The following is a 23,583-nucleotide window of genomic DNA, read 5'->3' as shown; positions in this document are numbered from 1 at the left end:
TTATTTTGTGTCAGTTAACCATAAAATCGTACTATCATAATAAATAGAAAGGATTATGATCGACACAATTAGTGTTTACATTTATTTCAGTTTGAATTTAAAGTTTACAAAAAAGAGCAAAAAAACTAATTTCGCTCATCTATATCGTTTTTATATCAAGATCTGTTTACGTAGTTTGCCATTATTTTATGATGCCTTTGTTTTACACTAGCCCTTGTCACTACCAAGGCAGGGAACTAAATGAATAAAATCAATATGTCTTCTATAAACGGTTGTCAAGTTTCAGTACACGCACGAACATTTCTTTGCATTATCATGTGTAATTGTATAGTTTATCGTCAATGGTATCTGTCTAAGTATTACCTGTGAGAATGTAAGTAATATTTTATTTTTAGGTTAAGAATCGTGCTCTTGTGATAATTAATCTTGCTTGTTTTGGTTTTGTATAAAATTTTGGCAATAGCAACGTATCGGGCCTTTCCAAATCAAAGTATCTGACGTTTATCAAAAACGTTCAAAAAGCGGTTTGTTTTTTTTTTTTTTTTTTTTTTTTTTTTTTTTTGCCTGATACGTTCGAGAATGATGGGTATATGTTTCGGTAGAATACTGATCTACATCTTACCGGGAAAACCACAACTTTACGACAAAAACTTCATGCTTAAAATTCAATAGTGAAACTCTATAGCGCTGCAAAATGAAAAATTTTAACGCATGTATTCCCAACAACATGAAAACAAGTTTGCCAACTGTTTTCCAGTACTTTCAGTACTTTGATTTTTTCTTTTTACATTTTAATGACAACTGTCACAAATGATATGATACATGCAACGAATATTTGATTATTGGTAGTTAGTTTCAAAACGTGTTACGAAATTAGTCTGATGTTTTCGGTTCGAAATCTATATGTATTGTAAAAGTATTTCAAAGCCTTCGAAGGCAAGCAGAACGAGAAAAATGTGAACTGAACACTTTTTCGACATTTTTGTGAACGTGAATTCTCTCATAACAATTCATGAATGCTGGTATAGATAACTCACGTGTTAATAAAAACTGATCAGCCCTCAAAACTCGGCTCGTAACAAATAAAAGGACACTATGGTTTATTGCATCAGTAGTATGTATACAAATAGAAACAAATTTGGGCGGTGACAGAACTTCGATACCTCTCTTTTGCGATGCGCGAAGCAGAAAATCTGGAAATAAAGCAAACGAGATTGTATAAGCAACAGTTTATTGGAACAAAATCATCCTGCAGTATAATTTTAAACTTTACAGATATTATATTTATCATTCGCGGAAATGTATAATGATTAAACACTCTGCAATGAAAGTTGAACGGACTTGCCCCTTAAAAAGTATTTGTGGATTCTAACCCAGACTGAAATTCGACGATCAACCGAGGGCTCCGATGAGACCGAGGCCGGGGAATCCTGACCCCGCGGTAATGAGACCCCCCAGAAGGGGGTTACTGGCAGTGAGCGCTAGTCCGAAGGCTGAAAAAGTAGGGAAAACAGTGATAATTGAATATAGTAATAATGTGGTTAATTTTTCATGTTCGGTTTCTGTAAATTCTAAAAACTGTATACTATATCAGAAACATTAAAGTGGACATTGATGTTAAATAGTGTATTCAACATAGAATGAACAATACCTCCACCGAGAGTGCTTTGACCACCGGCACCACCGAAGAGTCCCATCTGGTTTTGGTTTTGGACCGAGTTTAACGCAAGCCCAAGACCACCATAGGGAAGTCCACCCCCAAAACCGCCTCCGAATCCGCCACCGAATCCGCCCCCGTATCCACCGAACCCGCCCCCGAATCCACCTCCGAATCCCCCTCCAAATCCGCCGAAAGCGTCTACAGGGACAGGGACGGGATAGTCCTGGGCCACGGGATAATAGATAACGGTGGAATAGCCGTTGCCTTTACCTGAGAAAGAAACAAAACAATCTTAATTCCATTTCAATTCTGTACAAATTATTTGTAAGCAAATACGTTAAATGAATCGCGGATACAGCAAAAACATTGACAAACACCTTTTCCGTATCCCTTTCCGCCGCTTCCACCATATCCGCTGTATCCGCCACCATATCCGCTGTATCCGCCACCGTATCCCCCGTATCCGCCGTATCCACCATATCCGCCTCCACCTCCGCTGCCGTATCCACCGGCCAGACTGGCGCCAACGCAGAGCGATACCAACAGAGTTGTCAAAACAGCCTTCATTTTGTTTCTGTGGAAAGACCAAGAATTTCTTATATATTTGCGATAATACGGAAGCTTATTTCAAATCTTTGTGGGAAAGGCACTCCCGTGTTAAAAATAACGCAAGATCCGAAATATCTTAATTAAAGAGGAACCTAATGTCTAAAAATTATATCTTTTAATTTTTTCTTTACACAAGGCATTTCAAATGTCAGAAAACTCTAATTTTTTATAAAGTATTGAAAATAAAAACGTTTTTCAATAGACAAACTAGAACAATTTTCAAATCACTTCAGATTTTGAAAATTTAAAGTTATCATATTTTTTCATGTCAAAAACCGATAATCCAAAGCATAATAATGGACGTCCAATTTATCCAGGGGGAGAAAAATGAAATAAACTCACTACTCTGGGGACTTCTGATGTTCCCGGCTACCTGTGTCCAGAGTGGAGCCCGAACCTCGAAACCCAGAATTTATTTTATACCAGCTGACCAATATTACAAGTGAAGGGGACCACAAAGGGTTGCCTGTAATCAGTGAGAATGCATTCAATTTGTATTATAAGATGACGATGCGGATTTTAAATAAAACATTAAGGACTTTCAAAATAGTAAGGAAGTATTTTTTTTAAATAAATAACAATATTTTTTATTACTTTTTAAAATACTCTAAAAATTTCCCCCTGGTCTCCTTTGTTGTCAGCCTTCGCAATTTGATTGGCTGCGGTAGCTTTTCCCTCCTGACCATGGGTACGCTGTTACCGCATACATGATGGATTGTCCGTGTAATCACGCTGTATCTCGCAAGCGCAAGAAGTCAGTATACCCATTTCACCTTACCAAGGTGAATGGATGTACCTCCCAGGTATATTTTGTTACATAGTTAAATCACGTGTAACACCTACATCAAATGCGACCGACAACGCTACTGACCCATCTGGTGTTGCATGTGCACACTGCTCTTTTTGTACATATCATCGATATTGTCTTTTGTTTTATCATTAAACAACCTATAAACTTGTTGAATATATACGTTCCTGAACGTTTATTTTTTAATTAGCATAAGACATTTTTGATAGCGTGTTAAGAGAATTTTCTGCGATGTCCCAATAGTATTGATGCTTAAAGAGTTACTATGGTTGTATTAAATTGCCAGTTACAACAGAAGCAAACAAATATTTACTTTTATCGTAAGAAATATGAATTGTTGAGACTTTGCCTCTATTTTGGTAAATCTTGAACTCTAGATGTGCATGCATTTTAAAAAAGTTGCATAAGGGTCAGATAGAATTTTTTTTTCGCCCCCCCCCCCTTTAGCCCCTAATGCCAATTTAAAGAAAAATTTTAAAAATTATCGGTAAAACAACATCTTGAACTCCGTATGATTTAAAGATGTATTGCAATATGCCTTGAATGCGGTGGTATCAATAATTTCCTATGAAATATATCATTGAAACCTATAGACGAAACATACTTTAAAAATTCAAAGAAAAAGGTAAGACTGTGCTAATCAACCTGAGTTAGGGCGCTTTTAATTTGACCTCCTTGCATTAAAAATGCACGTTTTGCTAAAACGATTTTACAGCAAAGTCATACTAACAATAGAAAAAAGTCGTAAGCGTTTAAAATCGGGGCGGAATGGTTTTGCTAAAGTTTTGTTTTTAATTATGTATTTAGGTACAATCATCATAAAGCAATTGTCTTTTACAAATTTAAGATTTTTCTTGTAAAATTTTGTTTGAAAAAAAATCAAAACAAAAATCATTTTTTTTTATCATAACAAATAAAAAACGACACTTCGCTATTTGAATTTTATAATGCACTTTATAAAAACACAATGTTTCAGACTTTACTTTGATAAGTTACAAGTTTGGTATATTCAATTTAGATTTAAAAAATTTTCCTACATAAATCTTCTGTTTTAGAATGCATGACTTTAGTGTAGTCATAAACTTTTTGCTTTTTAATTAAATGAAATGCAATGAAGAAAGAAATAGATAAGAGCCCAGAAGGCGAATCAAATACAGCAATTTTGTATAGGTCTACCATACACATTGTTATCAATTTTAACACAATTTTGTACAAATAATATCGATTTCTACCCTTAAACAGATTATTTTTCATGGTTTCTACAGAGGATATTGGGGAGCTGCAAATGTGAAGAAAATGTCGGAATTTATCAAAATAGTGTACAAAAAATTTTTTCGTCGTGATTTGTTGGTCCAGATGTGAACCAACACTTATGGGTTTTTTTTTTAAGACTGTGTCAATTTTCATGACTCCCTCTTCTCAATTAGCATCGAATATCCAGGCCGATAGTTGCACTAGATTTTGAAGTACTACACTGATATCATTGTATCATGAGCTGTACAAAGAATAAATATTGAATCAGGCATGTTAATCAGCATTATAAAATGATGTGATAGATAAGTACATGTTCTATTTTTTACGTTACGGAAATAAAACTTTTTTTACATTCATGAATACGAGAAAAGCTCCAATCGTGCCGATACGATTCCAGAGTCCGCTTCCGAGCGGAACTATGTCTTTGCGCAATTGCATCAGGATCCATCCATCATCTTGCGTTTACAAAGTCAGGTTCGATCACGATATCCGCTACACAAATCTATCACGGGAGTCGTGAATTTGGGCGCTTTACGGGGCATCTTCTGTCTTGTGTAAGGTTAGGTCAGGGCCTGGTATTTAAGCTCTTGGTGGAATTATCCGTACATCCATTTGGGGCGTCCGTGGATCAAAACAGCAAGGTATAGCACACAGGTTTTGTGTTCTGGATATATCAGTATTGGGATACTTTCTTTCTTTCTTTGTCCGTTCTGATGTGTAGTTTTGAACAGTTTTATCTCATTTTCATAGTCTATATAAAATATTGTCTTAAGAAATTTTTATTCTTCTCAAATTTAGCTTTTGGATAACTTTAGATACAAATTGAATTAACAATGTGTTAAAATGGAGTCAAAAATAAACATTTCAAATTTTCCGTTTTTCCCTTTTAATATTGTTCACTTAAATGATTGTGAGAAAATAAAGTTCTCTCTCTCTCTCTCTCTCTCTCTCTCTCTCTCTCTCTCTCTCTCTCTCTCTCTCTCTCTCTGACATGTACCCGTTGCCTCTCCCTCTAATAGATGCGGATCCTGGTAGCGATCGCCGTTGTGACATTCTTTTCCTGTGCAACTGCCGACAGCTACGGCGGTGGATATAGTGGTGGATATGGAGGCGGATATGGTGGATACTCGGGTGGATCCGGTGGATATGCTGGCATGTATCCCGCTATGAGTGGATACAGCGGATATGGTGGATACAGTGGTTACGGTAGCAGTAGTGGATATGGTACTAGCGGTGGATACGGAAAGGGCAAAGGTCAAGGTGGCGGAGCGCTGTACATTCCTTACAATTACCCTAACCCTGTTCCATACCCAATGCCAGTCGGCGGAGGAGGTGGAGCGGCCGCAGCCACCCTCCCCTCCCTGCCTAGCCCCCTCCCACTCACTCTAGGTCAGGGTATTGGTAGGCAGAGGCAACAAACTCAAAACGGATGGTTAGCTGCTTTGTGTAAGTAAAAAATCATTATTGGGGTTTGATGCGTGAAGTCAGTGCCACACTACGATATGTTCCTAACATAAATGATTGCTTCTTTTGTAATTGTATTTTTGAACTACTTCAGTGGGAGGTCTTCTTTTATACTGGCTTTGGAACAGCAACAACAACAACAACAACAGCGGATAAATTTGGAAAAAACTTTGTCCTTTTTCGCTGTGAGTATAAAATGTGTAGAAATAACAAAGCTGATGAATTTGGATAAAGTATCTATAAAAAAAAAAGTAAATATAAAAGTTGTCGATATGTTGAAACAGAATCACAGTCATAATATCAAATTGTAGCAACAAGTAATCTGTGAATTCAATTATCAATTATTTAAAATGACAGTTATGTTGGATTATGACAGTTGTATGACTTTTACAGAGCTGTTATTCCTTTTTTGTAGATTGTTCATCACGCAAGCTTGAATTGGTCGCCCAGTGTGTATGTTTCTTTATTGTATCGTTTTTGCATTTGCTATTAAAGGCACCTGTACCCAGACTCGGTCCGTGTTATAGATTTGTTGGATTAATTGCACTCATTGCTATTACAGACATTCAGTCATTTTGTTCAGGATTTAGTCTCGTTAAATTAAATTCAAGGCATTTGAACAATTCAAATGCATTCAAATTCTAGGGGGGGTTTTTTTAAACTAAAAACATACCAGAACCATCTATGAAGTATAGCGTACAATATACAATATATGAATTATTCAATTTAACAAATGCATGTAAAGTTAAACTAGATGCTGTCATTAGACAGTAATACCCGCACCATGTGTTTGCCCCTAAATAACACTGTTTTATACCAGTTTAATTAAAAATGAAGGCTACATGCAAACTCCGGTAATACATTTAAAAATTATAATTTTCATAACTGAAGGATGAGATCCCTGCCCATATGATAATACACATTGTGACATGAGCAGCACTTTATGTGCAATTTGGGGTAGAACTGTTTGCAGTGAATTTTCAGTTAATCAATAATCTTAACATTTTATGTCATAGGAAGTATAATGGTCTATATAATTATTACAAACAAAATTAAAAATTAAATTATGCCCCCTCCCCGTGGCGGTTGCCGGTTTTAGATTTGCTTCTGTGTGCCTACATGAACATCATCGTGTGCACAGATTTAGAGAAGGGGTGGGAGTGAGGGGTCCAGACCCCCCCCCCCCCCCCTCCCCATGAAAATTCGTAAATTACCAAAAATACACCTTGGACCCCAATGCTCTTACAGACATGTAAACGCTCTAACTCTAATGTTAGGTACCCAGCTCTTCGATTAGATGGGTTCACGTGTATACATACATGGGTGTTGCTAAAACGCGGAACGGAAGGAAAACGGAAAATCTTATCTAATGTTATTTACCTCATAGATTTGTTAAGTATGCTAAAACGATATACTTTATGTACCTTTTTAATTTTTTTTGAAAGATTAGCAATATTAGATTATTTATTCAAGAATATTTATTTCCTCAAAATTAACAGTACATGCATTGACCACTATATTTTGTCCCAAAATATCCTCGATTCACTTTTTGCTGTATATTTATATATACCTCAGGGTTCAAGCGATTCTCTTTTAGAAGCATTAAACATTCTCATTATTCTTTCTTTAAAACGTCCTCTTTAGCTTATCAGCTGGTATAAATACACGGCTAAAAATAAAGAAGTCTACGGGGTTTTGCATTTTAACAGACCCGGGTGATGGTGTTGAAAAATTGTGCAAGGTCTTCTGAGTGACTTCCAAATGGAGAAAAGATGTCAACATTTTCCATTATAAATCGTCCAAATGTGCTGCATGAATATTTTGGGATCGACAGACTATAGTCCCAATATATAATCGGAAAATCAAACCAGGCAACGTCTAGAGCTCTCTATTCGGATCATATGTATATAGCTGCTGGAATAAACAACTGCATGCTTTGTAATGCAAACGTAAACAAAATTGCATTGCTAAAAATACTAGTTTCACAAATTACTAGTTTCACAAATTGCCGGGTATTTTAATGTTTACTGTATTTTAATTTTTTAATGTCGTCAGTCCTACAGTTTTTTTCTTCCATCTCAATGATACTGTATCGTCTGTATGATAAAAGATCGTCTAGAACACCGAAAATTCAATTTTGATGTAAGTATATACATGTACATCATATTTGAAAATAATATAAAAATACTCAAAACACGCATAAAACGCTTTCACTAACTGCGTACGTTACGCTAATATGCCAGCAATACCATATAAGAGAAATAAGTAAAAAGTTATAGCTAATTTGCTCGTTTAATCATGTTAATGTTTCACAATTCGTATACATTTGATTTTTCCGTTTCGTACTCAACTAAAGCCGAATGAATACAATGCTATAATTGATAGACATTCATATGAATATTAATAAGATAGCAACATGTTGATAATCATTCATTAGATATAAATAAAAGATACAAAGTAAATCGTTTCTGGCCAGTCTATACCCTTTTTAAGGGATAAACGTGATGATATTTTCCATTCCGTTCCGTTTTCCGTTCCGCGTTTTAGCAACACCCATACATACATGTCTGTGTTTTCCGTATGCAGAAAAGGATTACGGTAGTTAAGATCAGATAAAGGAATTCATTATTGTGTTTTAATTGGATTATCATTATGATGTTGACCAATTTAGGTAAGCATAATACATGTAGTAGCAGTAGCACAATATAATAAGATGCCAGCATGGGATTCCTGCCAGCATACATACACATGTATATAAGTTCAACTTTCACTTTCTAAATGTAATCTCCCTTTGACAGCATACTGTATCATCATCTTTTAATATTTAAATAAGCTTATCATCGTTACCTATCCTATCGCATTTGTAAAGTTTCTGTCATTTTAGTTGCAAAAGTTATTTTTTTCATTTGTCAGACTGCATGCACTGTTGAGTTGACCCCATATTGACCCTGTATAAACAATTTCTTATTAAATTTGTGTATTTCATATGTAAGTAAGTGTAGACACTTATATTTTTTATATGAGTAATAATAGGAAGGAAGGAGTATTTCTTTCTTAATGTATTATAATGCATCAAATACAATGTAGGTCATGACCTTATGGGACTGTTCTGACCCCACGAAACAGGAAAATACAAAATATCTTCTAAAGTCATTATGATGCATCAACTGGTGTAAAGTACATTAATGACCCCCAGGTGTTGTCTTTAACCCCCCCCCCCCCCCCCCCCGCCTTTATGAAATAGGAAATGATATGATACACTGTATATTTTGTTAACTTCTGAGATCTGAGATCCTCATCCCTAAACCGTTTAATTTATTTTTGCTCTTTGTGTCATTGCGCGTAAAATTGTATTGTAAGATTATGCCCCCTTAGAGACACCCTGACATTTTAGAACTAGAAATAATAATGTATTTTATCGTATTCATATGTTATACAGTAGTGTTTGATCCATGTGGGTAATTCCTAGCCTAATGATGTCACTGCTTTGTTTAGGAGACTTTACAATTGCCCCAAATAGGTGAATACACATGGCAGTGATGCATATAACATTTTGTTTATAAATCTTAAAAATTGAATTAAGCAATTTCCAAAATGTTAATGTGAATCACGAGAGAAAAAGCAATCAAGAAATGATTTAAAATTTGCTACTGTACACATGTAAGAATGTATTAAGAAGACTGAATCTTTATAAGCAGGTTAGATTGGGGGGGGGAATGAATGTGGAGTATAAATATTTATAATTTGAATCATTTATTGTTATTAATTAATTTTAACTTGTCAATGAATACTACTTATTGATCCCAAGGTAGAAATATGACCTCTGATCGTATCTCAATAGATCATTTGTCAATTATGCATGGTGTAATGTAATTTTTTTTAAGAATAACATTTTTTACCAGTTTATAAAAGTTTTTAGACACCCAAATTATATTTTGATTTTAATAGATTATTCGACAAGGAAAGGGGGGGGGGGGGGAGAGAGAACAGTTTATATTTGAGTTTGTTTGGGAGTGGGGGTTCCAAGTCATATATTTGACAGTTTTTCGATGTAATTTAAAATAAGACTAAGCCATACTACAGTCATGAACATGAATAGTATAGAACAAAACACAAACTAATACATGTACATGTATATATACATAGGAAGTATTACAAAACAGATGATTGATCTATATCTGGGTTCTTAAATTGAAACATATATCATGTACATATTATATTATTGTTTCTTTGTTCAAGGCATTTAAGATGGTATGTAGGTCATGATCCCAAGTGCTCTTCCTGAAATTATCAAATATTATAAAAACCATTGAGATCCCCACCTTAATCCAAAGATATTATTCCTCCTTAGGTCATGCAGGCGCATCAGATCATTATGGCATGTAAGTCATGACCCTAAGGGGTCATCCTGACCCCCTTAGAATCAGAAATTGTCAATTATCTTTAAATTATTGATGTTTGATGATCCTATCTCTATTTAATCTTTATTAATTATTAAGTCTTCTGAATGAAGTTTGGAGACTTATTGTTTTTGTACGGTTCTTAATACATGTATATATTCTTCATCTTCTTTTTCTTCTTTCCCGCTCTGAACTTGTTTCTCAGAGATGGCTGAACATAATTATACAAAACTCTAGGATATGATAGGCCTGCAAATCTAGTTGTGCACCCTGGTTTGATTTTTCTCATTTTGGGTTAGACAACCACTTTTCGGTGGAGGGGGGGAGGGGGGTGTCAAAAGGGTGTGGGGTCTAACATTGAACCTTGTAGAAAGAATCATAGATTCTATTGTAAATGGTAACTTGAAAACGGACAAAGATAATAATATAGGGTTTTCATAATCATATATTGGCTGTTACTGGCAATATATAGGGTTTATTAGATCTGACCCCTGGGGTCATCCCCACCCCCCAGGAATTTGAAATTACCATATATCTCAGAAACTGATATAATCATGACCCCTAAAGCATATATATTCATGTTTCTGATGTCAAGGGGCATCAAATGTTATGTAGGTCATGGGCCCTGTGGGTGGTCCTGACGCCCTCAAACAGCAAGTCCCTTAATATCTTCAAAACAGTTGAGATCCCCACCCTTAAACCATATATATTCTTGTACCTTGTGTCAAGGGGCATCAAACGGTATGTAGGTCTTGGGCCCCGGGGGTTGTCATGACCCCCCTTGAACAGGAAGTGCACGAATATCTCGAAAACGGTTGAGATCCCCACCCCTTAACCATATATATTCTTGATCCTTAAAGGGCATCAAAAGGTATGCACCGGTAGGTGATGGGCCTCAGGGTTAAATTTAATTTTTCAAAACCGTAATGCATATCTATGGAACAGTTCCTTTCATATCCCAAGATATGATGTGTCTATCCATTAAATCATAAAAGGAGTTCTAGGATCTATGGTTTTTTTTTAAGTGATAAACGTCAATTTTCTGCTACATTTTGACTCCCTGGATGAAATTTAAATTTTGAAAACCTTACTGCACATCTATAGAACAGTCCCTATCATATCCCAAGATATGATTGTCTATCCATTAAATCATAAGAGAAGCTCTTGGATCAATGTTTGATTTTTTAGTGATAAACGTCAATTTTCTGCTACTATTTGACTCCCAGGATGAAATTTAAATTTTTAAAACCTTATTGCACATCTATAGGACAGCCCCAATTATATCCCAAGAGATGATGTAGCTACTCCAAAATTTGTAAGAGGAGTTCTGGGAACCAAATTTTTTTTGCCAAAAAACGTCATTTTTTGTTGCCAACTGATCCCCTTAATTAAAAAAAAATTCTGTAACCTGATCATGCCTCAATATGACACCCCCAATCATATTCTAGAAGATCATTTGGCTACTGCTTAAAAAAATGACGTTTTTTAAACCAGTTTTTTTGTAAAAAAAAAAAAAAACGTCATTTTTTAGCCATTAAATGACCCCCAGGACAAAATTGAAAATTCCCAAACCTTATTGCACATCTATAGGATACCCTAAAACATATTCCAAAAGATGATTTGTCTACTTTTGAAAATGTAGGAGGAGTTCGAGGAAGAAGGTTTTTTGTGAAAAAACGTCATTTTTTACCAATTTTTTGACCCCCAGGACTAACAGAGAATTTTTGAAACTTTTTTACAAAACAACATGATACCCCAAATCAAACTCCAAGAGTTCAGTTTGCTGGTTTATAAGATGTAAGAGCAGTTTGAGAAAGTAAAACGTGACAGACGGACGGACGGACGGACAGACGGACGGACGGACGGAACAGGGTAACAACAATATACCCGAACTTTCTTTAGAAAGTGCGGGTATAATAAGAAAAGCAAAACTAAAACAATAGTCCGGAAAATGCAAGTATTGTAATGTATTTTTTTATACCCGTACTTTCTAAAGAAAGTTCGGGTACATTGTTGTTACCCTGTTCCGTCCGTCCGTCCGTCCGTCTGTCACGTTTTACTTTCTCAAACTGCTCTTACATCTTATAAACCAGCAAACTCAACTCATGGCGTTTGATTTGGGGTATCATGTTGTTTTGTTAAAAGGTTTTAAAATTTCTCTGTTAGTCCTGGGGGTCAAATAATTGGTAAAAAATGACGTTTTTTCACAAAAAACCTTCTTCCTCGAACTCCTCCTACATTTTCAACAGTAGACAAATCATCTCTTGGAATATGTTTTAGGGTATCCTATAGATGCGCAATAATGTTTCGGAATTTTCAATTTTGTCCTGGGGGTCATTTAATTGCTGAAAAATGACGGGTTTTTTTTACAAAAAAAACTGGTTTCAAAAACGTCATTTTTTTGGCAGTAGCCAAATGATCTTCTAGAATATGATTGGGGGTGTCATATTAAAGTGTGATCAGGTTCCAGAATTTTTTTTTATTATGGGGATCAGTGGGCAACAAAAAATGACGTTTTTTTGCAAAAAACGTATGGTTCCCAGAACTCCTCTTACAAATTTTGGAGTAGCTACGTCATCTCTTAGGATATAATTTGGGCTGTCCTATAGATGTGCAATAAGGTTTTAAAAAGTTAAATTTCATCCAGGGAGTCAAATAGTAGCAGAAAATTGACGTTTATCACTAAAAAAAAAAACATAGATCCAAGAGCTCCTCTTATGATTTAATGGATAGACACATCATATCTTGTGATATGATAGGGACTGTTCTATAGATGTGCAGTAAGGTTTAAAAATTTAAATTTCATCCAGGGAGTCAAAAAGTAGCAGAAAATTGACGTTTATCACTTAAAAAAAAAACATAGATCCTAGAACTCCTTTTATGATTTAATGGATAGTCACATTATATCTTGGGATATGATAGGAACTGTACCATAGATGTGCATTACAGTTTTGAAAAATTAAACTCAACCCTGAGGCCCATTACCTACATACCTTTTGATGCCCTTTAAGGATCAAGAATATATATGGTTAAGGGGTGGGGATCTCAACCGTTTTCGAGATATTCGTGCACTTCCAGTTCGAAGGGGGTCATGACCACCCCCGGGGCCCATGACCTACATACCGTTTGATGCCCCTTGACACAAGAAACAAGAATATATATGGTTTAAGGGTTGGGATTTCAACTGTTTTGAAGATATTAAGGGACTTGCTGTTTGAGGGGGTCAGGACCACCCACAGGGCCCATGACATAACATTTGATGCCCCTTGACATCAGAAACATGAATATATATGCTTTAGGGGTCATGATTATTACAGTTTCTTAGATATATGGTAATTTCAAATTCCTGGGGGGTGGGGATGACCCCAGGGGTCAGATCTAATAAACCCTATATATTGCCAGTAACAGTCAATATATGATTATGAAAACCATATATTATTATCTTTGTCCGTTTTCAAGTTACCATTCACAATAGAGTCTACTATTCTTCATACAAGGTTCAATGTTAGACCCCCCCTTTTTAAACGATTCAAATTATAAATGTTTATACTCCACATTCACACCCCCCCCCCCCAAATCTAACCTGGTTCTGAAGATTCAGTCTTCTTAATACATTATTACATGTGTACAGTAGCAAATTTTAAATCATTTCTTGATTGTTTTTTCTCTCCTGATGCACATTAACATTTTGGAAATTGCTTAATTCAATTTTTAAGATTTATAAACAAAATGTTATATGCATGTGTATTCGCCTATTTGGGGCAATTGTAAAGTCTCCGAAACAAAGCCGTGTCATCATTAGGCTAGGAATTACCCACATGGCTCAAACACTACATATGAATAAGATAAAATACTTTATTATTTCTAATTCTAGAATGTCAGAGTGTCTCCAAGGGGGCATAATCTATATACAATTTTACGCGCAATGACACAACGAGCAAGAAAAAATTATATGGTTTAGGGATGAGGATCTCAGATCTCAGAAGTTAACAAAATATACAGTGTATCATCATTTCCTATTTCATAAAGGCGGGGGGGGGGGGGGATGTTAAAGACAACACCCGGGGGTCATTAATGTACTTTACACCATATGATGCATCATAATGACTTTAGAAGATATTTTGTATTTTCCTGTTTCGTGGGGTCAGAACAGTCCCATAAGGTCATGACCTACATTGTATTTGATTCATTATAATACATTAAGAAAGAAATTCTCCTTCCTTCCTATTATAACTCATATAAAAATGATAAATGTCTACACTTCCTTACATGTAATACACAAATTTAATACGAAATTATTTATACAGGGTCAATATGGGGTCAACTCAATAGTGCAAGTCTTACAAATGAAAAAAATAACTTTTGCAATTAAAATGACAGAAACTTTACAAATGCGATAGGATAGGTAACGATGATAAGTTTATTTAAATATTAAAAGATGATGATACAGTATGCTGTCAAAGGGAGATCACATTTAGAAAGTGTAAGTAGAACTTATGTATGCTGGCATCTCATTATATTGTGCTACTGCTACTACATGTACTATGCTTACCTATATTGGTCAACAACATAATGATAATCCAATTAAAACACAATAATGAATTCCTTTAGCTAATCTTAACTAATCCTTTTCTGCATATGGAAAACACATACATGTATGTATACACGTGAACCGGCCATCTAAGCGAAGAGCTGGGTAAAACTAGTACATGTACCCGCTAATGAGACCTGCAGACCTGTGTTGTGTACGTAACTTCAGACAAAGATCAGTTATTTATAACATGCATGTATTTTTAAGACCTATTCTTCAAATCCACTTGCACTATTTTAATAGGTAAATAACAGCTTTAAAGTGGTGCAGGACACCTGCATATTGTGATGTATACTTCCTACTGAGATAAATAATAAAGTATATTAAATATTAATTAAATATTTACCCCCCCCCCCCAAATAATGTTACCTAACATTGAAGCGCAGTGGGTTAGAGCGTTTACATGTCTGTAAGAGCATTGGGGTCCAAGGTGTATTTTTAGTAATTTTATTATTGATATAAATGAATTTTCATTGGGGGAGGGGGGTTGGGGGGTTGGACCCCTCACTCCCACTCCTTCTCTAAATCTGTGCACACGGTGATGTACATGTAGGCACACAGAAGCAAATCTAAAACCGGCAACCGCCACGGGGAGAGGGCATAATTTAATTTTTAATTTTGTTTGTAATAATTATATAGACCATTATACTTTCTATGACATGAAATGTTAAGATTATTGATTAACTGAAAATTCACTGCAAACAGTTCAACCCCAAAAACATATGGGAAGGGATCTCATCCTTCAGTTATGAAAATTATATAATTTTTAAATGTATTACCGGAGCTTGCATGTGGCCTTCATTTTTAATTAAACTGGTACAAAACAGTGTTATTTAGGGGCAAACACTTGGTGCAGGTATTACTGTCTAATGACAGCATCTTGTTTTATTTACTGCCACCCAGTAAATTTAAAATTTACAACATGACAGTATGTGAAATATCTATGTTGCACAGATGAGTTTTTCTAAATCAACAATCAGATTGATTTTTTTTAGCGATAGTTGGCATGTTTTCAAGAAATAATACAGAATTTAACACTCTACATTTCAAATTTTAAGTAAATTCATAAACTAGAGAGAACGTTTCACTTTTGAAAATAATTCTCTATAAACCTCATAAGTGTCACAAAATCACCAGAAGCATTTTTAAAGGACAGAATATCTCTTATCAGAGTATATATGTGTTACATTAAAAGTTTAGACTTTATCAAGTTAAACTTACCTATAACAGTCTAGATAAATTTTACTTGATAAAGTCTAAACTTTTAATGTAACATATGAACCTTATTTATAGGACATATGTACAAATATAATTGAAAAATAACCATTAAAGTAGAGTTTCAAGCTATGTTTATCTAAAAAAAAAGCTCGGTTTATTTAACAACAAGCATTCTGAGAGTATTGCATAAGCAATACACGTCCCCTACCGGTTTGTATTATTCTATGAAAGCTCCCAAGCACACAACTATTTCAGAGCTATTGTAAACGAGATGTCATGCTTCAATCAGAGATAAAAGAACAGAGGAAATTAAAACAATAAAGTTGATATAGAAATTAAATACAAAATAGGTAAAATAATACTCTTTATTTCATCTCCTGTAATTTCGCCAAGTCTATTCTGTATTCGCTGGTAAAAATTTGTGAAAACAATGCACTGTTATGCACAATATCATTTCTTACCGTCTTCTGTACCCCGAATCAAACCAAACAGTTAAACAGCCCAACCCGACAACGAACCCGATGGTAATAATAATACAAAAAAACCATGCCGATTAAATTTACAACACAATGCTTGACACTATTTTACAGAATTTATTTGTTTGTTAGAAATGATAAAAGAAATGGTACAGGAAAAGGAATGGTACAAGTAACGCACGATATTATTACTGACTACATACTGGACCAAAGTCAAGCTAGCCAGCACTAACTCCAGTGCACTAACAAAAATTTCATAAAAATTATCGGCTATTTTCAAGCGTTTTCCGATCCCGATGTAAAACAACTGAAATTAACAAATCGCCCTGCGCCCAAACTAGGACTTGTGCTCATTAGATGAGCCCGGATTTCTTGGGGGAGGGGTGTTCCCTCGAGGACTCCGGTGCTAAATCAGGCACTAGTTACACCGTTTCTTGGCGCCAGTGCGCTGAGTACACCTTAAGTGAACAAATTATTCCTCTTATGTAGGGATCTAAACAAGGCGCTCTGCGCCCAAACTAGGACTTGTGCTCATTAGGTGAGCCCGGATTCCTTGGGGGAGGGGTATTCCCTCGAGGATTCCGGTGCCAAATCAGGCACTAGTTACACCGTTTCTTGGCGCCAGTGCGCTGAGTACACCTTAAGTGAACAAATTATTTCTGTTATGAAGGGATCTAAACAAGGCGCTCTGCGCCCAAACTAGGACTTGTGCTCATTAGGTGAGCCCGGATTCCTTGGGGGAGGGGTATTCCCTCGAGGATTCCGGTGCCAAATCAGGCACTAGTTACACCGTTTCTTGGCGCCAGTGCGCTGAGTACACCTTAAGTGAACAAATTATTCCTCTTATGTAGGGATCTAAACAAGGCGCTCTGCGACCAAACTAGGACTTGTGCTCATTAGGTGAGCCCGGATTCATTGGGGGAGGGATATTCCCTCGAGGATTCCGGTGCCAAATCAGGCACTAGTTACACCGTTTCTTGGCGCCAGTGCGCTGAGTAGACCTTAAGTGAACAAATTATTCCTCTTATGTAGGGATCTAAACAAGGCGCTCTGGGCCCAAACTAGGACTTGTGCTCATTAGGTGAGCCCGGATTCCTTGGGGGAGGGGTGTTCCCTCGAGGACTCCGGTGCCAAATCAGGCACTAGTTACACCGTTTCTTGGCGCCAGTGCGCTGAGTACACCTTAAGTGAACAAATTATTCCTCTTATGTAGGGATCTAAACAAGGCGCTCTGCGCCCAAACTAGGACTTGTGCTCATTAGGTGAGCCCGGATTCATTGGGGGAGGGGTATTCCCTCGAGGATTCCGGTGCCAAATCAGGCACTAGTTACACCGTTTCTTGGCGCCAGTGCGCTGAGTACATCTTAAGTGAACAAATTATTTCTGTTATGTAGGGATCTAAACAAGGCGCTCTGGGCCCAAACTAGGACTTGTGCTCATTAGGTGAGCCCGGATTCCTTGGTGGAGGGGTGTTCCCTCGAGGATTCCGGTGCCAAATCAGGCACTAGTGACACCGATTCCTGGCGCCATTTCTGTTGTGTAGGGATCTAAGATCTAAACGAGGCGCCCTGCGCCTAAACAAGGACTTGTGCTCATTAGATTTTTATTATATCCAATAAAAATCCAAACATCCAAACATCTAACAGGATCATTGGTTACATCGATATCGCTATATATATATATATATATATATATATATATATATATATATATATATATATATATATAATTATATATATATATATATATATATATATATATATATATATATATATATATATATATATATATATATATATATATATATATAAACAATAGAAAAACTGCAACATTAAATTTTTTAATATCCTTAATAGCATTGAGAATATATAAGTATAAAATGTATTGTAGATTAGAAAAAATAGATGAAAACGAAGAAGGTCTTAAGACGCATATCAAATTATCTCTGTTAAATTACGCATCTGTTTTACGTTTGAAGTACAAATCTAGAGCAAGTTATATCACTGATTTTGCTCGTATGTTGTAAAATACTACTATATGTAAACTTATGTTATATAAAATTATACATTTATAGATAAAATATCTACTGAGAGGAAACCAGTCCTCCAGTAGCGCTGTCTATAGGGTATGTGAATGAACTGTAACGAAGAAGTGGTGATCCCTATAGACAGCATATATCTACATTTACTGTTAGAATTCTTCAAATTTATTTAGTAGTACTCGGTGATAAACCCTATTATTATTTTTATTATTATTATTACCACTATTTTCTTTTTTTTTTAAAGCAATATACATGTACCGTAAAATGTAACTTAAAAAAGAAAATGTCTATCATTTCATAAAGATGTATGCATACGACCTAATTTAGATATTTTATATTATTACCAGCACATGTTCTGTGGCTACTTTTGTCAATGCTAATACTATCATTATTATCGCATCTATTATATTTTGATTGATAAAAAAAAAAAAAAAAAAAAAAAAAAAAAAAAAAAAAAAAAAAAATATATATATATATATATATACACACAGGTAACTCTCGAAAGCTCGAAGTCCATGGGACCGAGGAAAAAGTTCGAGGTTTCAAGAGTTCGAGTTTTAAAGAGTTCGGAATTTTCCGGGTTGACCGATGGGTCATGTATATATATATATATATATATATATATATATATATATATATATATATATATATATATATATATATATATATATTCCGGAATCCTCTAGGGAACACCCCTCCCCCGAGGAATCCGGTCTCTCTCTCTCTCCCTCTCTCTCTCTCTCTATATATATATAATTTGTTGATATGTACTTTTGATCTAGCGTGTTGATAGAACTCTTCAGCAGTCTTTATTGCAACATTTAAGGACGTTGTCACCAGAAATGCCAGAAATGTCAATCACACAAAAGACCTAAAATGTTTATTTATTTTATTTGTGACCCATGTCATATACCATGGTTTGGAAATGTAGGGCTCAAAACAGAAATGATATTTTTCCTGAAATTTTTGCTTAAGAAGATGGGTGGATAAGGCGTGTAAAATGCCCATACACGATCGGACAAGCTACTGAAAAATTAAAATTAAAATATCAATAAATCTTATATTTAAAAAACCCTTTTAAAACAATATATATTTAACATATCATTTATTTGTAACCTATAAATATGTTCAATACTTGGAATATTTTAACTCAAACCGGCGTATACGTATCAAAACATGCAAGTAGTGTCATTTTTTAGAATTTTAAGGCATTTCCTTTATTGGAGTGGGTCTGTGTTCCATATTTTTCTCATAATCTAAATTAGGTCTAATGGAAAACAAACCGATTTCATTCAACAAAAATGTGGAGAGACGACCCACCATACATTGGTGTCCCAACAATGAACGTTTTGAAAAAATAATACAAGTCCGTAAATTCATGGCCAAAGTCACTCCTAGTATTAAATCAGCGTACCTTATTGTGTCTGAAATGGCTCAGCGGTTAGAGCACCTGACATAAACTAACCTTAGATATCTAGGTTTTTTATGTTCTGGGTTCGATATCGATGCCACCAAAATTTAATACAATATTTTTTTCTTATCGTTTGTTGAATATTTCAAAAACTAAATATAGTTAGAAATTGTACTTTTGAAAAATTGTATTATAATATATTTGAATGGATTCAATTGGGAAAAAATAAATTCAAAATGTATTTCACGACTGAACCGAATGGGCATTTGCGCTATCTTATCCCACCATCTTTATATTTGGCATGATAATTGATTATTTGAAGAAATCAAACAAATATCTATAGTTTGAACTATTATTATCCCCTCCCGCAACTTGTTACGAAGGGGATATATCATCGGTGCTGCGCGTGTGTGTGTACGTATGTGTTTGTGTGTGTCCATCCATCTTTTTTAGCAAAATTCAAAAAAAACCTTCGCATGCATGTTTATCAAACTTCTTACGCTTCATAAGCATGTTTAAAGGACAAACCATATTCTATTTTAAGGAATTCTGTTCTTTATTTTTTTAAATATCGTTAAAATTATAACACTTAGAAATTTTATGTACGACCTCCGGTTCGTGATAGTAAACATTTCAAATCAACTACTTGATATTTGTTGGACGTAAGCCTTGTAAAGGCAAGAAGCAAACGTTTTTGAGAAATGGGAAGTTGGAAGGATGTCCAAAGTGAAAAACTGAAGCAGGCAGGAGATCAAGTTCTTCCTAATTTAGTAAAAACAAGCAGCCGACTAAGCCGAATTTGGGCCTATATTTAACGAATTACTTAGAGAATAACAGGTCTATAATTCATCAGAGACTTTGATGAATATCGTCAACATGATAAACCGGAAAGAATCTGGGGGAATAAGCCGTTGCAAATGCCCACGACCTTCTCATACCTCTAATAAGAAATAATAAACGTACGAGTTAACTGGGCATTTAAACGGTGGACAGTATTGTCCAAATGAAAATGTCCAAAAAGGCGTAACTGTGCTTAAATTTTATAGTATTTACATATAGTTTAATAGGCAAATTTGAAATGAAAGTTTAGATACAAAAATGTTGATAACTTTCTAAAGATATTTCCTTTACTAATTTACCTCAGTCATCATATACAACCCCTAACGCAGGGGAGTCGACAAAGAGTATGGGGGAGTTGATTCCACCATTTGTAGTAGTCGATTTTTTCCGCTTCGGAAACAGGAGGAATTTAGGTAACACCTTTTGTAGGTATTTAAAACAAGTTTTTCCAAAAAAAAATGAGTGGCGTCGGAATCAAATTGAAAGGGGGGCTAGACTTGTACAATATATTGACAAGCAAAAAAAGGTCTTTGGAATGTATAAATTTGCAAAAAAAGTTACATGTAGCGCCCCCCCCCCCCCCCTCACCCCGGTTCCGACGCCTATGATATATACCACAAGGAAGACAGCGGTAGTCAAACCATCAACGTATAACAAGGGGACTTGTTATTCGTCACTGGTCATACTTTGTGTTGGTCATTGGTCCGAGTGGTGTATGTGTCTTCTGGTTCAACTACTATGGGCAGCGGAAAGGGCAAAAAATACATTTTTACAAAATCAACGATAAACTACATTCAGCAATCTAAAATAATATTATCAATGACCATAAGTGCAAAACCAACAGTCTTCTTTGCAAAATAAATGTACATAAAATCAACCAAAGATTTTTAAATACAAATCAAACACAAAAAGTAAAACCAACAGACATAAATGTAAAACGAACATACATCAACATGAAACAAGCGGACGCACAAATGAACGCCAGGTGGCGTTTTTTGGGAAGCAATATGCGTCATCGATTATTGGAATCCGGGATGGTTCGCACCTATTCTGTTTCGTCATGAGATGTGTCCCACCTCGATGTTTCGCACCTGCCTCGGAGCAAAACATATGACTGTATTATAATGTAATGTAATGGAGTGTTGATGTAAATAGAAATGTATATATAGTTAGCATATACCTATTTTGGGGGATCTTTTTTATTAAAATTACATAAATTACCGGTATCTGCTTGAACTTTACATTACCCAACTGCATCCACTCTTTAACTACGATTTTTACCAGTCTTATTCTTATAGCAAAAGTAGGGTTAAATATTATTTTCATTCCCATACATTTATTATGATTTATCTAAAATTATGAATAATATTTTAATGACCTGTTTATACTCGTACATTGGTTCCAAATTTCATATTCGGATGAAAACATATGCATAATCAATTATTATACAGTCTTATATAAAAAAAAAAAAAAGTCATTTAATTGTTACCCATAAACATGATGATATACAAAATTCTGAAGAAAAAAACATTTTTAAAATGCTACAAGACACATGTACATTGTGAATTAAAATTAAGTGCATGTATCAGAATACTTCAAGCTTATCGACATCCTTAAATTTTCTTCAAACTACTTGTACAGGCATTGCATAAGACTGTAGGGAAATAAATCAAACTTCGTTATAGAAAACATTGTAAGCATTAATTAATGCATATTTTGATGATAACAATTTAAACAATATGTTTATTTTATGACTTTCTGTTTCCGTCAGGCTAAGGCACATCTATATAGATAATTATAGCAAACCAATTTTTCACGCCTCTATTCACGTAAAATTGGACGAGTGCACTTATGGGCCCCGGTGAAAAGTGAAAAAATGAAGAATCAAATTAAGCATATATCTATTTCATAAGAATTAACAAGTTTTAGCGCTGAAATTATTGTTTATGAAAAGCACGAAGCTTTAAAACATAGTAGGGGTCAGCAGACATTCGTGATTTTGTATAGAAAATCGAGGACGGGCATTCATTTTAAAGCCTTTGTTTACTGTCAGCCTAACCGAGTACAAACTTGTAGAAAAGACAATATACACATTATACATTTAGTAAACTCCTGTGAAAGTAAGAAGTTTGTACTCGGTTAGGCTGGTACCTAAAAAATGAAAAACGTATGAAAATTTCAAGGTTTTTCCTATAGCAAGCGAAATCTATTACCTGCGTGACCCATGTTTGAACTCACGCATGGAATAAATTATTTCAAACAATCACGTGGTTTCTATCAAGGTAAACGTTTGTCAAATGTGCTCACTGTAAAACATTGACACGTTTTAGATCGCTTTCTTTCATCTTTGTATGGTCAGGAATGTTTGTTTGTCACTATGGTAATATGCAACTTCAAAGCTTCATTCGATTTTTTTTTTCAGACGTAAAATAATGCATAAAGTATAATTCAGCAAACGCGCCAATCGATCCACCAACAGAGCAATGTTGATTTAAATATAAACGGCACTGAAAAAGGGTCCACTCTCTATAGCTTAAGTGCACTTGTTCTTTGTCAGTCATTTATTGCATTTCGTATCACTTTAATTTTACTGGGTGGAAGTAATGCAAACTTTAAAACTTGACATTTTTGTAAATTTTGTATTTACTGCCATTCGGTAAATACCGTAAACAATTTATAGAATAAAAAAAAAGTCGGATAGTAATAAAATCTTTAACGAGTTTGACTTTTGCCATAAAAATAAGACTGGTAATAGGCGTAGTTTAAATAGTGGATACAGGGGAGGGAGTGGGTGGGAAATGTAAAGGTCAA

At 35.1% G+C, this 23,583-nt stretch overlaps 2 protein-coding genes across 3 annotated transcripts; one reads left to right on the top strand and one right to left on the bottom strand.

The window, feature by feature from the left end:
- Window positions 1–1,083: 1,083 nt before the first annotated feature.
- LOC128192892 (uncharacterized) lies at window positions 1,084–2,753 on the bottom strand. Of its 2 annotated transcripts, none has more exons than XM_052865922.1 (5): window positions 2,612–2,753; window positions 2,038–2,234; window positions 1,652–1,930; window positions 1,346–1,493; window positions 1,084–1,193 (listed from the first exon to the last, which is right to left on the bottom strand). In XM_052865922.1, the coding sequence occupies exons 2-4, from the start codon at window positions 2,225–2,227 to the stop codon at window positions 1,393–1,395; spliced, it is 570 nt and encodes a 189-aa protein (XP_052721882.1). In that variant the 5' UTR covers window positions 2,228–2,234; window positions 2,612–2,753; the 3' UTR covers window positions 1,084–1,193; window positions 1,346–1,392. The 2 variants fall into 2 exon arrangements, with proteins under 2 accessions (XP_052721882.1, XP_052721883.1); XM_052865923.1 differs by having other exon boundaries at window positions 1,374–1,493.
- Window positions 2,754–4,813: 2,060 nt separating this feature from the next.
- Window positions 4,814–6,305, top strand: LOC128192009 (uncharacterized). The gene is made up of 4 exons (XM_052864397.1): window positions 4,814–4,972; window positions 5,351–5,777; window positions 5,890–5,980; window positions 6,211–6,305. Exons 2-3 carry the CDS (start codon window positions 5,351–5,353, stop codon window positions 5,949–5,951), a joined length of 489 nt encoding a protein of 162 aa, XP_052720357.1. The 5' UTR covers window positions 4,814–4,972; the 3' UTR covers window positions 5,952–5,980; window positions 6,211–6,305.
- Window positions 6,306–23,583: the final 17,278 nt, after the last annotated feature.

This window comes from Crassostrea angulata, chromosome 7 (genome assembly GCF_025612915.1).
Source record: "Crassostrea angulata isolate pt1a10 chromosome 7, ASM2561291v2, whole genome shotgun sequence".
NCBI classification, from domain to species: domain Eukaryota; kingdom Metazoa; phylum Mollusca; class Bivalvia; order Ostreida; family Ostreidae; genus Magallana; species Magallana angulata.
This window is presented reverse-complemented; position numbering and strand designations above follow the sequence as displayed.

Coding starts and splice junctions, on each gene's coding strand:
- LOC128192892 (XM_052865922.1), bottom strand. CDS start 2,227: ATGAAGGCTGTTTTGACAACTCTGTTGGTATCGCTCTGCGTTGGCGCC. Junction 1,931..2,037: donor CGGAAAGGGATACGGAAAAG/GTGTTTGTCAAT, acceptor TTTCTTTCTCAG/GTAAAGGCAACGGCTATTCC. Junction 1,494..1,651: donor TCAAAGCACTCTCGGTGGAG/GTATTGTTCATT, acceptor CTACTTTTTCAG/CCTTCGGACTAGCGCTCACT.
- LOC128192009 (XM_052864397.1), top strand. CDS start 5,351: ATGCGGATCCTGGTAGCGATCGCCGTTGTGACATTCTTTTCCTGTGCA. Junction 5,778..5,889: donor CGGATGGTTAGCTGCTTTGT/GTAAGTAAAAAA, acceptor GAACTACTTCAG/TGGGAGGTCTTCTTTTATAC.